General features: G+C 41.2%; 1 protein-coding gene across 5 annotated transcripts in view; it reads right to left on the bottom strand.

Annotated features, from left to right (window-relative positions):
• Positions 1–12,924, bottom strand: part of SPAG9 (sperm associated antigen 9) — a gene marked incomplete at both ends in the record, with an annotated part of 158,706 nt that overhangs the window by 131,897 nt on the left and 13,885 nt on the right. For all 5 annotated transcript variants that reach the window (XM_080713485.1, XM_080713488.1, XM_080713487.1 and 2 more), the window contains one exon: positions 1,726–1,846. In XM_080713485.1, coding sequence (XP_080569611.1) covers positions 1,726–1,846 — 121 coding nt within the window. The remainder of the gene's footprint in view (positions 1–1,725; positions 1,847–12,924) is intronic.

Here is a 12,924-nt window from a genome sequence, read left to right as displayed (position 1 = left end):
CGCCACTCAATGTATTCTATGTTAACCAAAATACCAGGTACACAATTCTAAGTATCTTTAAGCCTAAAAAAACTGACATGACACATAGCTCATTTCATTTTACTCAAGTTAGCTTTTGTTATCAAACATCATTAACACTATGATACTGCATAATAGCTATGTAATTACTCTTGGCTTCTAGAAAGTTTGAACACCAGATTTCCAGTGATTATGATTTAACTCTAGTAGGTCCTTCGAGAGTTCTAAGGGGTACACATTCAGTTCTCACACACACTAACTGGTATGTCACCCAGCCATCATGAACTGCAGGCCCTCAACAGTAGGTGTCACTATACAGCCTAAATGAGTGATGTGGGAAGAGTAACTGGCTGGCCATCTATTGCTCCCTAGGATTCTGAAATTTACAATGCAAGAAGGGAAAAGCAGAGAGCTCTTTGCCTACCTGTATCAAATATGAAAATAGGCTAGAAAAGAAAAGAAAAGTTTCTATTTCTTTTTCTAATTTTGACCTAATTAGGTCCATTTTCATTAGCCAAAAGGGAGAAATCATCCTTGAGGTTTGATTTTAGAAGTCAGGAATAACATGAAGCCAGGCGTGGTGGTGCACACTTGTAATCCCAGCATTCGGGAGGCTGAAACTGGAGGACAGCCTCAGCTACTTAGTGAGGCCCTCCGCAACTTAGTGAGACCCTATTTCAAAATAAAGAATAAAAATAGGGCAGGGGATGTGGCTCAGAGGTCAAATGCCCCTGGGTTCCATCCCCAGACCAGCAAAAATAATAATATTAATAATACTAAATAACGTGAAATTATATTCAAAATAAAATCAACATGAAAAGTAAGCTTCTGTCCCTCTAAATGCCCTTACTTCCATTAGAAGGGAACAAAAAAGAGACTTCAGTCACTTTTTAAACATATTTCAAAGCCTGAGTTTCTGTTATATTTTAAATTCCAAGAATAATAAAAAACGTGAGTGTTGACACATGCCTGTAATCCCAGTACTTGGGCAGCTAAGACAGGCTGTTCAAAGAAAGCCTCAGAACTTCGTAAGACCCTCAGCAACCTAGTGAGACTCTATTTCCAAATAATAATCACACTGGGGGGTGTGACTCAAAGGCAGAATGCCTCTGGGGTCAATCCCTACTACCACAAAATGAATAAATAAATAAAACAATAATAACAGAAACAAAAAGCCAGAGTAAGTGGCACAGGCTTATAATCCCAGTACTTGGGAGGCTGAGACAGAAGGATCACACAGGTTCGAAGCCAGCCTCGGCTACTTAGTGAGGCTCTCAGCAACTAAGTGAGACCCTGTTTCCAAATAAAATAGAAAATAGGTCTGGGAGTATAGCCCGGAGGTAGAAGGCCCCTGGGTTCCATCTCAGTACCACAAAAAATAAATAATAACAACAACAACAGAAACAATGGGACTTTGTGTACTTGATCAAAATTAAATGATCCTTATAAAACCACTTGCATGATGGATTTAGCACTACAAGCAGTCAGAAAACTAAAGAAGTTTTATAAGTATCTTTGATTCAGCCATTGTGATATACATCAGTACCATGTGAAATGTAACAAAAAAGAACTAGCCACAGCCAATGTCTCACTCTTGAATCTGGGAAGACAACTTAAGCCTGTATTTGAACCCTTGTCAGAATGAGCCATGGCACAGAAAGAGCCCACTCTTAGCATGTACTTATGGAGAGAGGTATTTTTACTTACTCTGGTCAGCGTAGTTTTTTGCTTTGAGTTCAAGTTGTCTTGTTTGAGATTCTAGAGATTCCACTCGAGTCTGTAAATCCTTTTTTTCCTGTTCTTGAGAATCTTCAAATTCAATGAATTTCTAATAAAAAAAAACAAATATACATTTCCATCAGAGAAAAAAATTCTTAGTATGTTCGACTTCTATACTCTTGTAATTAAGAAAAATCATTAGGAGCCAGGTGTGGTGACACACGCTTGTAATCCCAGCATTTGGGAGGCTGAGACAGGACTGCGGTTTGTGGCCAGCCTCAGCTACTTAGTGAGAGCCTTTACAACTCAGTGAGACCTTGTTTCAAAATAAAGAATAAAAAATAGGGCAGGGGGTGTAGCTTGGAAGTCTGGGTTCCATCCCCAGACCTGAAAAAATAATAATAAAAGAATAAAAAATAGGACTGGGGTATAGCTCGGAAATAGAATGTCCCTAGGTTCCATCCCGAGTACAGCAAAGAAGAAGAACAAGAAGGAGAAGAAGGAGAAGGAGAAGGAGAAGGAGGTGAGGAGGAGGACGACGACGACGACGACGACGGCGGCGACAAGGAAAAACTATTAGAAAAATTCAAGTGTGGTGGTACATGCTTGTAATCCCAGTACTTGGGAGACTGAGACAGGAGGACCATAGATTTGAGGACAGCCTCAGCAAGTACTGAGATTCTCATCAACCTAGTGAGACCCTGTTTCAAAAGAAAAATAAAATAGGGCTGGGGGTCTAGCTCAGAGATAGAATGCCTCCAGGTTCAATCCCTGGTACACACACATACACACACATGCATGCAAAATCCATTAATCAATTAAAAAATAAATAACCATTAGAAAGCCAGGTGTTGTGGCACATCCTTGTAATCCCAGCATTTGGAAGGCTGAAACAGAAGGATTGCAGTTTGCAGCCAGCCTCAAAAATAAAAATAGGGCTGGTGATGTATCTTGGAGGTAAAATTCCCTGGGTTTCACCACCAGTAACACCACAAAAAAAAAAAAAAAAAAAAAAAAAAAGAGTTGTGGTGGCACACTTCTACTTTAATCTGAATCCTTGAAAAACTGAGACAGGAGGCTTGCAGGTTCGAGGACAGCCTCCACAAGTAGTAAGACTCAAAGTAAAAATAAAATAGGGCTGGAGTTTAACTGGGAAGTGGAATGCCCGTTAGGTGCCAGGCCTGGTGACACACACCTGTAATCCCAGTACTTGAGGCTGAGAAAGGAGGATCTCAGGTTGGAGAACAGCTTCAGCAATTTAGCAAGAACCTTAGCAATTTAGTGATACCCTGCTTCAAAATTAAAAATAAGCCTGGCCTGGTGATACACGGGTTAGCCTCAGCAATTTAGTGAGAACTTGTTTCAAAATAAAAAATAAAAAAGGACTGGGGATATGGCTGGAAAGTAGAATGGCCCTGGGTTCAATCCCCAGTACCAAAAATAAATAAATAAAAATTAAAAATATCCAGGCATGGTGGTACACACCTATAATCTCAGTATATGAGAGGCTGAGACAGGAGGACCACAGGCTCAAAGATAACCTCAGCAAGTAGTGAGACCCTGTTTCAAAAATAAAATAAAAGCCGGGCGTGGTGGCGCACACTTGTAATCTCAGCTTTTGGGAGGCTGAGACATGAGTATGGCACAGGTTCGAAGCCAGCCTCAGCTACTTAGTGAGGCTCTCAGCAACTTAGTGAGACCCTGTTTCCAAATAAAATATAAAAAAGGTCTGAGAGCATAGCCCGGAGGTAGAAAGCCTCTGGGTTCCACGCCCAGTACCACCAAATAAATAAATAAATAAATAAGTAAGTAAATAAATAAATAATATTAAATAGGGCTGGGTGGTGTAGTTCAGAGGTAGAATGCCTGTGGATTCAATCCCCCGTACCACAAAACTCAAAAATAAGCAATAAATTTTAAAAATGGCAACAAAAAAAAAAAAAAAAAGAGGCTGGAGGTATAGCTCTGAGGTAAAATGACCCTGGGTTCAATCCCCAGTACTACACACATCTACAAAAAAAAAAAAAAAAAACTAGGTACTAACTACTTAAAAAATCTCAGAATCATAAACTTAGGTTTTTGTTTATCTACAAAAATTACTTAAAAACCCCCAAATAAGCCAGATACCATCGCATATGCCTGAAATCCCAATACTTAAGAGGCTGAAACAGAAGGATCACAGGATCAGGTTCAAGTCTAGTCTCAGCAACTTAGCAAGATTCTTTTTCAAAATGCAAAATAAAAAAGGGATAAACTAGATGGTAGACTGCCCCTGGGTTCATGCCCTAGAAGCCCCCCCAAAAATAATAAAAACTTCCAAATATATGAATAAAAATATGACAAACAATTGTTTAGTAAGGTGGTTTGGCTTCATGTAATAGGTACTTGAATAATCATTTTGAACCCAAGACATGATTTTTGTTTGTTTTGTGGTACTGGGGATGGAACCCAGGGGCATTCGACCTCTGAGCAATACCCCCAGGTCTGTTTCTGATTCTTTATTTTGAAGCAGGGTCTCACTGAGTTGCAGAGGACTCACTAAGTAGCTGAGGCTGGCTGTGAACCGCGATCAGCACCACCAGACCCAGCTTCATTTTTTTCCCCAATACTAGGGATTGAATCCACTGAGGTGGAACCCAGGGGCTTTCTACCTCCGGGCTATATTCCCAGACCTATTTTATACTTTATTTGGAAACAGGGTCTCACTAAGTTGCTAAGAGCCTAAGTAGCTAAGGCTGGCTTCGAATCTGTGCAACACTCCTGTCTCAGCCTCAGAAGCATGGGGATTACAAGCCTGTGCCACCACACCCAACTTATCTTTTTGTTTTGAAACAGGGTCTTGATAGGTTACTGAGAGTCTTGTTAAATTGCTGAGGCTAGAGCTGGACTTGGTGGCACACGCTTGTAATCCCAGCATTTGGGAGGCTGAGACCGTGGGTTGTGGTTCGCAGACAGCCTCAGCTACTTAGTGAGGCCCTTTGCAACTCAGTGAGACTCGGTTTCAAAATAAAGAATAAAAAATAGGACAGGGGGTGTAACTCGGAGGTCAAATGCCCCTGGGTTCCATCCCCAGACCCACAAGAAAAAAATTTTTTTTGCTGAGGCTGGCCTTGAAACTGTGATCCTCCTATCTTAGCCTCCCTAGTACTGGGATTGCAGATATGCACCACCACACTCCGTCAAGACATAATGTTTTGTGTGTGTGTGTTTTGTGTGTGTGTTACAGAAAACTGAACCCGGAGATAGTCTACCTCAAAGCTACAACCCCAGCCCTATTTTATTTTTATTTTGAAACAAGAGTCTTGCTAGGTTGATCAGAGTTTCACTACTTGCTAAGGCTGTCCTTGAACCTAATCCTCCAGTCTCAGCCTCCCAAGTACTAGGATTACAGGCATGCGACACCACACTCAGGAATGACATATATTATTGTTGTTGTTGTCTACTGTTTTTGCATAAATGGGAGTTAAACCCAGGGGCATTCTACCTTCAAGCTACACCTCCATCCCTATTTTTTTATTCTTTATTTTGAAACATGGTCTCACTAGTTGGGGCTGGCCTCATACCTGCCCTCCTCCTGTCTCAGTCTCCCTAAATCCTGGGATTACAAACATGCGCCACTACTCCCAGCTAAGACATAAGTTTTTAATTCATAATGTGTACAATGAAAAATGATAAAATAATCAGTAAATATTTGTTAGCCAGGTGTAATGGCACATGCTTCTAATTCCAGTACTTGTGAGGCTGAGACAGAAGGATTGCAGGTCTCAAGCTACTTAATAATGCCCTCCGCAACTTAGTGAGACCCTGTTTCAAAATAAAGAATGATGGCCAGACACGGTGGCACATGCTTGTAATCCCAGCATTCGGGAGGCGGGAAACCAGAGGATAGTGGTTGGCGGACAGCCTCAGCTACTTAGTATGGCCCTCCGCAATGTAGTGAGACCCTGTTTCAAAACAAAGAATAAAAAATAGGGCAGGGGGTGTAGCTCAGAGATCAAATGCCCCTGGGTTCCATCCCCAGACTCGCAAAAAAATAAAATAAAGAATAAAAAAAATAGGGTAGAGGATATAGCTTGGAGGTCGAATGCCCCTGGGTCCCACACCCAGACCTGCAAAAGTAAGTAAATAAATAAATAAATAAATAAATAAATAAGTAAATAAATAAATATGAACTTAACTATATACTGACAAATTTCTGTATGTAGCCCAGACTTGAATTTCAGATTCATATGTCTAACAGTATACTATATAATTTGATTTGGGTGTCTACTATGCATCTTAAACTTAGCGTGTCAAAACCTGCTCCTCTCAGCCAGGCATGGTGGCATATATGTAATCCCAAGTACTTGGGAGGCCGAGACAGTAGAGGTAAGTTGGGTCCCTACCCCACTTGATCTCCCAGCGGGAACAGGAGGCAGAATCCCTGCAGCCAAAAGCAGAGATATTGCAAGACTCCAGGTGCCACGAGACTCCAAATATCGCAAGACTACAGATGTCACAAGAGAATCAGCATGCCTATATGACATCCGTGCTTCTGATCCACCACGACTCAACCAGCCGATCAGGACTATGCGCAGCTCTCTAGACGCGGCCCATCAGTCCCTTCCCCCACCATTGGCTGACTCTCCAGAGGGGCAGGGTCCGAATCTGATAACCCGGTTGGTGTTTTTACCTCCCTCCTAAACTCCCTAACTCTATTTTCAACCTAACAAGTAGGATCAAAGGCTTGAGGATCGCCTCATCACTCAGCAATGTAGTGAGACTCTTAGCAACCTAGTGAGACCCTGTTTCAAAACAAAACATAAAAAATGGCTGGGGGATAACTCAGACATAAAATGTCCCTGGGTTCAATACTCAGTACCAAAATAAAATTTAAAAAAAAAAAATGCTTCTCTCCTGAAGCAGGTCTTCTCTAGCTCATTAAATTACTGTGGTTAGCATGGTGTGGTGGAAGATGATTGCAATACCAGTACTTTGGAGGCTGAGACAGGGACAGGAGGATCATAGGCTCAAGGACAGTCTCAGCATGTAGTAACACTCTCATCAACCTAGGGAGACCCTGTTTAAAAATAAAATAGCCAGACGTGGTAGCGCACGCTTGTAATCCGAGCATTTGGGAGGCTGAGACCAGAGGATCGTGGTTCTCGGACAGCCTCAGCTACTTAGTGAGGCCCTCTGCAACTCAGTGAGACCCTATTTCAAAATAAAGAATAAAAAATTGGACAGGGGGTGTAGCTCAGGGGTCAAATGCCTCTGGGTTCCATCCCCAGACCTGCAAAAAAATAAATAAAATAAAATAAAATAGCACTGTGGATGTAGCTCGGAGGTAGAATTCCCCTGGGTTCAACCTCCAGTACTACTAAATAAATAAATAAATTACTGTTGTCAATTGTTCAAGCCCAAAACATTGACATCAGTTTTGACTCCTCTCTATAATACCTCTTATTTAACCCATCAGCAAATTTACCTCAGATCCATTTATTTTTCATCATCTCCACCATTACCCTGGTCTTTGCCACTATTATCTACTGCCTAGATTATTGCTATACCAACAACTTCCAAATTGGTCTCCTCACTTCTACTCCTGCCCCTCCACAATATATTCTCAATTCAGTACTTAGGGTGATTCTTTGAAAACAAAGTAATTTTTCTCCTCTGCTCAAGACCCACTTATAATATACATTCATCACCACGGCCTCCCAGGGCCTACATAAGGAGCTCCAACTATCTATCCTCTTAATTCTTCGACATCATCCCCTATTGTCCCCACACACCCCTCGTTCCCATTCTCTAATTCAAGACCTCATAATTTCCTGATTATTCTAAAGCCTTTACACTTGCTTCCTGTAGCTTGGAGTTCTCTTCTTCAAAATATCCAAATGGCTTGCTCCCTCCTCACTTCCTTTATATCTTTATCCAAATGTCACCCTCTAAGTGAGACCTTCTTTGTCCACCCTAAAATTACAACACCCACTTCCCCTATCTTCTCTCCCTACTTATTTTTGCAGGAGCACTGCCCACCCACCACACTATTTATTTTACTAATTTATCATATTTATTATGTGCTTATTCTCAATAGAATGTAGATGCAATGAAGGCAGGATATTTGTCTTACTCACTATTCCCAGTACACAGAATGATGACAGAACATAGATTCTCAAATATTTGTTAATGAAGCAATAAATGAATAAAATTTTCAGAGTAAAATGCTGAAATCCACTAGGTATAGTGGTACACACAATAGTAATCCAAAACTTAGGAGGTAAACAAGAGCATCACAAATTCAAGGCCAGCCTCAGCAACTTATCAAGACCCTGTTTCAAATAAAAAGTACTAGAGGTATATATATCTGAGGTAGACTGCCCCTGGGTTCAATCCCCAAAACCAAGGGGTAGGGGGAGCTGAAATGAAAACTACATCGAACAATGTCTAAGTCAAACACTCACAAAACAAACCTTAGTTTTCACCATATGTAACCCAATTTTTTGTTCTTTTATTTATTTTTATTTATTTATTTATTTATTTATTGGTGCACTGTATTCATACATCATAGTGGGATACAAAAAACTTTTGTAGACATACATGCACACATTGCCCAGTCAGCCCCCACCCGATCCCCACCCCACTCCCTCCCCATCCCTCCTTCCCATGCTTGGCTTAGTGGTTGACATCTAGTATTATAGCAATTTATCCAGAATTAAAAATGATAATCTCACATAACAGTTTCATTTGTCTGATACCAAGCTTTTGATAACTTAAAGATAACATTTCAATATTTCTTTTTGCTTTCTTTCTTACCAGAGAATATTTTTTCTTTTAGGTGAAACTATCATATATTTATATATTTATTTTTCAGAAAAAATCTATCCTAATATGGAATATGGACTCTAGATACCCAAAATGATCTCGAAAAAAAAAACAAAGCTAGAAGATATATATTTTCTAATTTCAAACCATATAAAGCTACAATAATTGAAACAGTGTAGTACTGTTCTAAAGGCAGATATATAAACCACTGGAGTTAAATAAAAGCCTAGAGATACATTCTTCTATATATTGTCAAGTTATTTTTGACAAGGTTTCCATGAACATTTGGTGGAGGAAATAATTTTTTAACTAAATATTGTTGAAAAATAATAATTACATGAAAAAGAATAAAATTGGACCCTTACCTAATCCCATATACAAATATTAACTCAAAATAGACAAAAGACCTAAATATAAATCTTAAGACTATAAACTTTTAGAAGAAAATCTGGGTCATAAAACCTCACAACATTGAAATTGGCAGTGATTTCCTGGATATGATTTCAATGGCAAAGGCAACAAAAGGGTATACAAACTCCCTAAAAAATAAAATATTGTATATCCAAAGACAATGTAAACAGAGTTAAAAGTTACTAATAGAATTGGATAAAATATTTCCAAATGCTATATCTGAAGGTATATTAATATTCCAACTAGAAATCCTAAAAATTAACAACAATAAAAGCAAACAATACAATTTAGAGATAGGTATAAGACTAACATAAATAATGAATCTCCACAGATAACTAATCTTAGTTGTCTGTTGGATGGAAAATCTTGTTTCTCTGGTTCTGGTGTGTGTTACCTATTTCTTCTTTGTAGTTAATCTCTTTGAGTATTTTCTCTAGTGCTGGTTTTGAAGACACAAATTCCTTCAGTTTCTGTTTGTCATGAAAGCTTCTTATTTCCCCATCTAATTTGATAGAAAGTTTTGCTGGGTAGAAAATTTTTGGCTGGAAGTTGTTTCTTTCAGAGTTTGGAATATGTTACTCCAAGCCCTTCTGGCTCTCATGACTTGGTTTGGGAAGTCTGGAGTGATTCTAATTGGTTTGCCTCTGAATGTCACTTGGCCCTTTGTTTTTTTTTGCCTTTAAGATTCTCTGCTTGGCTTCCACATTGGTCATTTTGACAATTATGTGGCGTGGGGATCCTCTTCTCCGATCCTGTCTAAAGGGAGTTCTGTAAGTTTCCTAGACCTGTGTATCGACCTCTTGCTCTATGTTTGGAAAATTTTCTGCTATTACTTCCTTGAAGAGATTGTTGATCCCTTTGGTTTCACCTTCTTTTCCCTCCTCTATTCCAATTATTCTTAGGTTAGCTCTCTTAAAATGGGCCCATATTTCTTCAATGTCAGATGCTGTCGGATATTTTTTTCTAGATTAGAAACTATGCGTTCATTTTTGGATTGCTCATCTTCTAAGAGCGAGATTCTATTCTCCATGTGGTCTAATCGGTTGTTTGTACTTTGAATTGAGGCCTTTACTTCATTAATTGCATCCTTTATCTCTTTTTGGCTCTCTCTGAATTCTTTTCCAAACACCTCTATTATTTCTAAAGTTATTTTCCTGATTTGATCTTCTAGAAATCTCTGAATTTCTGTTTTATCGAGTTCTGATGTTGTGGGATTGTGGGCATTCATTGCTCCATTGTTATTCCTCTTTCCCATGATTTCGGAAGTTTGTGCCTTCTCTGGGTTCTTCCCTTGAGTCACTACGACTTCACTTAAGGTGCTCTGGATCTTGAGTCTGTGGTATCTCAGTCACCACTACTCCTTTACTGGGTTGTATCGCAAAGTCTCAGACCCAGGGAGTCAATAGAGGCTGCTTTAGACTATGAGGGGTGCCAGGTTGCGCGTTCTACTATGGTGTGATATCTCTGCCACCGCCACTCCCCCACTGGGTCAAGTCCCTGGGAGTCAGTACTGGGACTTCTCTGGGGCCCGCAATTTGACTCACTGTTGTTGAATACGCAGATGGAGCTGTAGTGGACTCGGTGAATTCGCTGCTGCAGCCGCTGGTGGCAATATGGCGCCGTTGCCACGCCCTCGGCCTTGAGGCTGGCATATTTCTTCTCTGTTTTTGAGCTCCGCTCTGAGTCCCTGCAGCGTGTGCTGAGCCCAGCCACTGGGAGCTTTAGATGTTCCCTGCGTCGAAAAATCTGCCAAATCCCACTGGGCTCTTCCGCAGCGGCTCACCTCGGCTCACTGTCCAGGCTCTTCCGCAGCGGCTCACCTCGGCTAACTGTCCGGGCTCTTCCGCAGCGGCTCACCTCGGCTCGCTGTCCGGGCTCTTCCGCAGCAGCTCACCTCGGCTCGCTGTCCGGGCTCTTCCGCAGCGGCTCACCTCGGCTCACTGTCTGCTGCTCCTCTCTGGAGCCTGGTGGGCTGTTGAGTGCGTTGGTCTGGTGCCGTCCAGTGAGCTCGCCGCTGCCGCCGGCAGTAAGGCGCTGCTGCCGTGTCCTCGGCCGTGAGGCCAGCGTATCTCCTCTATAGCTCTGAGCTCCGTTATGAGACCCCCTCCTCTCTGGGGCTGGTGATTTTTTCGTTTCTCTGGTGATGGTGTTTTCTGGCTATGAAAGGCGCTGATTTCGTGGTAATAGAGATTGGTTGTTAGCGGAAGCTTATTTATTTTTGATACCAGGTATTGAACCCAGGGACATTCTATCTCCAGCCCTTTTAATTATTTGGTTTTAAACAGGGTCTCACTAGGTTGCTGAGGCTGGTCTTGAACCTGAGACACTCTTGTCTCAGCCTCCCAATTATGAGGATTACAGGTGTATACTACTGCAGCCAGCTTCTAAATACATCATAAGTTTTATATTCAATTTTTATTCCATTACCTACTTTATCTGTCCTCAAGTTTTTCAACCACTATAGAGGACACTGTCTTTTGTTCCCTACACACATTACCTTCCTTTGGGGAAATTTTTCTCTCCAGTTTCATACTAATTCTATTCAGTCCATGTCATTTGATTGGAGACTCTCATCAGCCCAGGGAGACCTTGTTTCAAAATAAAAATAATAGGGCTAAGGGTATACCTCAGAGGAAGAATGCCCCTGGGTTCAATCCCCAGTACCACAAAATAAACAAACTAATTAATAAGGGCTGGGGTGTAGCTTAGAGGCAGAATGCCCCCGAGTTCAGTCCCAGTACATAAAAAACAAACACTAGCTGGGTGTGGTGGCGCACGCTTGTAATCCCAGCATTCGGGAGGCTGAGACCTGGAGGATCGCGGTTCGCGGACAGCCTCAGCCTTTTAGTGAGGCCTTCTGCAACTCAGTGAGACCCGATTTCAAAATAAAGAATAAAAAATAGGGCAGTGGGTGTAGTTCGGATGTCAAATGCCCCTGGGTTCCATCCCCAGACCCGTGTTAAAAAAAAAAAAAAAAAAAAAAAAAACACTGAAAGTTAACTTAAATATCCAACAGCAGACAGTGAAACTTTGTAATAGAGAACTGGGATGGGGGTGAGAGTATGATGGAAAATAGGGGAGATGAGTCAAGGGTCTAAAAAATCACTAGTTAGAGCCGAACGTGGTGGTGCACGCTTGTAATGCCTGCGCTTGGGAGGCTGAGACAGGAGGATCGCACAGGTTCAAAGCCAGCCTCTACTACTGAGTAAGGCTCTCAGCAACTTAGTGAGACCCTGTTTCTAATAAAATATAAAAATAGGTCTGGGAGTGTAGCCCAGAGGTAGAAAGCCCCTGTATTCCATCCCCGTACCACAAAAAAGTAAATAAAATCAAATAAATAAAATCACTAGTTAGTACTATCCCTGTTAAGAACCCAATCCACCCCAGATTCAAGAAAATAGGAGATTTGTTTTCTGAATAAACTCAACCAGAGAGATGTTAGACTAGGAACTGTAGACTAGGAACCTGGTAAGCACAGCCAGGCAGGCAGCAAATTAAAAGAGAAGAATTAAGTGAAAGGTTGTTGGTTTTGTTGTTATGTTTTGTTTGGTTTTGGTACTGGAGATTGAACCCAGGGACATTCTACCTCTGAGCTACACTTCAAGGCCTATTTTATTCTTTATTTTGAAACGATTTCACTAAGTTGCAGATGGCCTCACAAGTTACTGAGGTTGGCTTCGAATCTGCCATTCTCCTGTCTCAGCCTCCTAAGTACTGGGATTACAAGCACATCACTATACACATCTTCAAGTGAAAATTTATGCAACACACTTTTAGTTCCTGCCCTCATCCAGGTTTCCATAATGTAGAGAAAGACTTACCTATGACTCCACCAGCCACTCCCCTAAGACGGTATCCCTTTAGCCAGGCATGGTGACACACACTTTTAATCCCAGCATTTGGGAGGCTGAGACAGGAGGATCAAGGTTTGTGGCCAGCCTCAGCAACTTAGTGAGGTTATTGCCAAAT

This window comes from Muscardinus avellanarius (genome assembly GCF_963383645.1).
Source record: "Muscardinus avellanarius genome assembly, chromosome: 16".
Lineage (NCBI taxonomy): Eukaryota > Metazoa > Chordata > Mammalia > Rodentia > Gliridae > Muscardinus > Muscardinus avellanarius.
Note: the sequence above shows the minus strand (reverse complement) of the source record. Positions and strands in the feature narration are given on the sequence as shown.